This window comes from Neltuma alba, unplaced genomic scaffold (genome assembly GCF_004799145.2).
Source record: "Neltuma alba isolate B1F8T4 unplaced genomic scaffold, ASM479914v2 tig00010319_pilon, whole genome shotgun sequence".
NCBI classification, from domain to species: Eukaryota; Viridiplantae; Streptophyta; class Magnoliopsida; order Fabales; family Fabaceae; genus Neltuma; species Neltuma alba.
Window position 1 is genome coordinate 75,272 of NW_021635232.1, and position 1,492 is coordinate 76,763.

The 1,492-nt window shown below is 37.9% G+C and overlaps 1 protein-coding gene across 1 annotated transcript; it reads left to right on the plus strand.

Moving 5' to 3' along the window:
* The first annotated feature begins 259 nt into the window (after positions 1 to 259).
* On the plus strand, positions 260 to 1,158 carry LOC114755681 (uncharacterized). Its single transcript, XM_028944549.1, has 2 exons — positions 260 to 606; positions 930 to 1,158. Exons 1-2 carry the CDS (start codon positions 260 to 262, stop codon positions 1,156 to 1,158), a joined length of 576 nt encoding a protein of 191 aa, XP_028800382.1.
* The last annotated feature ends 334 nt before the right edge of the window (positions 1,159 to 1,492 follow it).

Genomic DNA, 1,492 nt, shown 5'->3' on the forward strand with positions numbered 1-1,492 from the left:
CAACCAAGGAGCCTCTAAGCCAGTAGGTAAAGAGGTATATGCTAAAGACCTTCCTTTTCCTAAAGCCTATTTCTCTGGTAAGAAAAAGTTTGATGCTGAGTTTGCTAATGATGCTTACACATTGTTTAACAAACTAGAAATCAATGTGCCCATAATTCAATTCTTAAGAGGGAATCCTAAATCCTTTAAATTACTAAAGGAACTGTGTAATGACAAGCAAAGGTTTAGGCCCCTTAAGAGAATTCAGGTGAGTGCTAATATGTCATCCTTATTTAAAGCTGAACTACCGGTTAAGTGCCAAGATCCTGGGTCTTACACCATCCCTTGCACCATAGGAAAGATTTACATTAAAGGAGCATTGTTAGATCTAGGTGCTGCCATAAACGTCATGCCTTGGTTGATTTATTTGGCTCTAGGGATTAATGGGATCACAGACACAAGTGTAGTACTCCAACTAGTAGATAGGTCTATCAGGTATCCCAAGAGGATCATAGAAGACATTCTAGTCCAAGTCAAGGATTTAGTATTCCCTGCTGATTTCTATGTTTTAGATATGTCGAATCAACTTGCAAATGAAAGCACTTTGATTTTGGGAAGACCTTTCCTGTAAACTTCTAAGACTATCATAAGCATGAAACACAGCTATATAACAATGGAAGTAGAAGACCATGTTGTAACTTTTAATATGAATGAAGCCATGCGTTATCCCTTTGACAATTCCACATTCATGGGTTTAAATGTTATTGATTTAGTTGTTGAGCAAGCTAGGGATGAGCATGATTGCATATGCATGATAGTTATGACATGAGTTCACCTAAATTGATTGATTCATCTACTGCATCATCACATGAATCCTATAAGCTTGATTCATCTTTGAGTGCATATGATGAATATTTTAATTCTCTCTCTTCTGCTTATTCATTTTCTAGTTCTTGTGGAGATGAAGCACCATGCATTAATTCCCTAAAAATTTATAGCATGCTTTCCATTTCTCAAGACCTTTCCTTCCCATCAAGTTTTGACTCCATTTATGTGTTTACAACTGATGTTGGCCTTGAAAGGGGTTTGTTAGCTAATAATGCAGGTATTCAAGATGTGGCCGGTGCTGAGAGTGGAGCAAAATCTGAGGAAATGAGCCTCTGTGACATGAGGTCGTGACGTGAGTTTTTTAAAGTCATGACTTCCTACCAAGCCTGTAAAGAAGGTGGCCTCTGTCAAGTTAAGTCGCGACCTGATAGTTCTCAAGTCACAACTTCAGCCCAAGCATTCCAAAAGGGTAGCTTCAATGATGTGAGGTCACGACCTGGATATATGAGGTTGCGACCTGATTTACCTGTTTCACCTATTGAACTTCAAACTTTAAATGCTCCACCTCATGTCTTGACAACTTTGGTTAAAGGGCCAACACTTTCTGATTTAATTGCTACTCATACACATTCTAAAATTATACCCCATACCTTACAATTTTTGAATGATCTAATCTCTAATAATG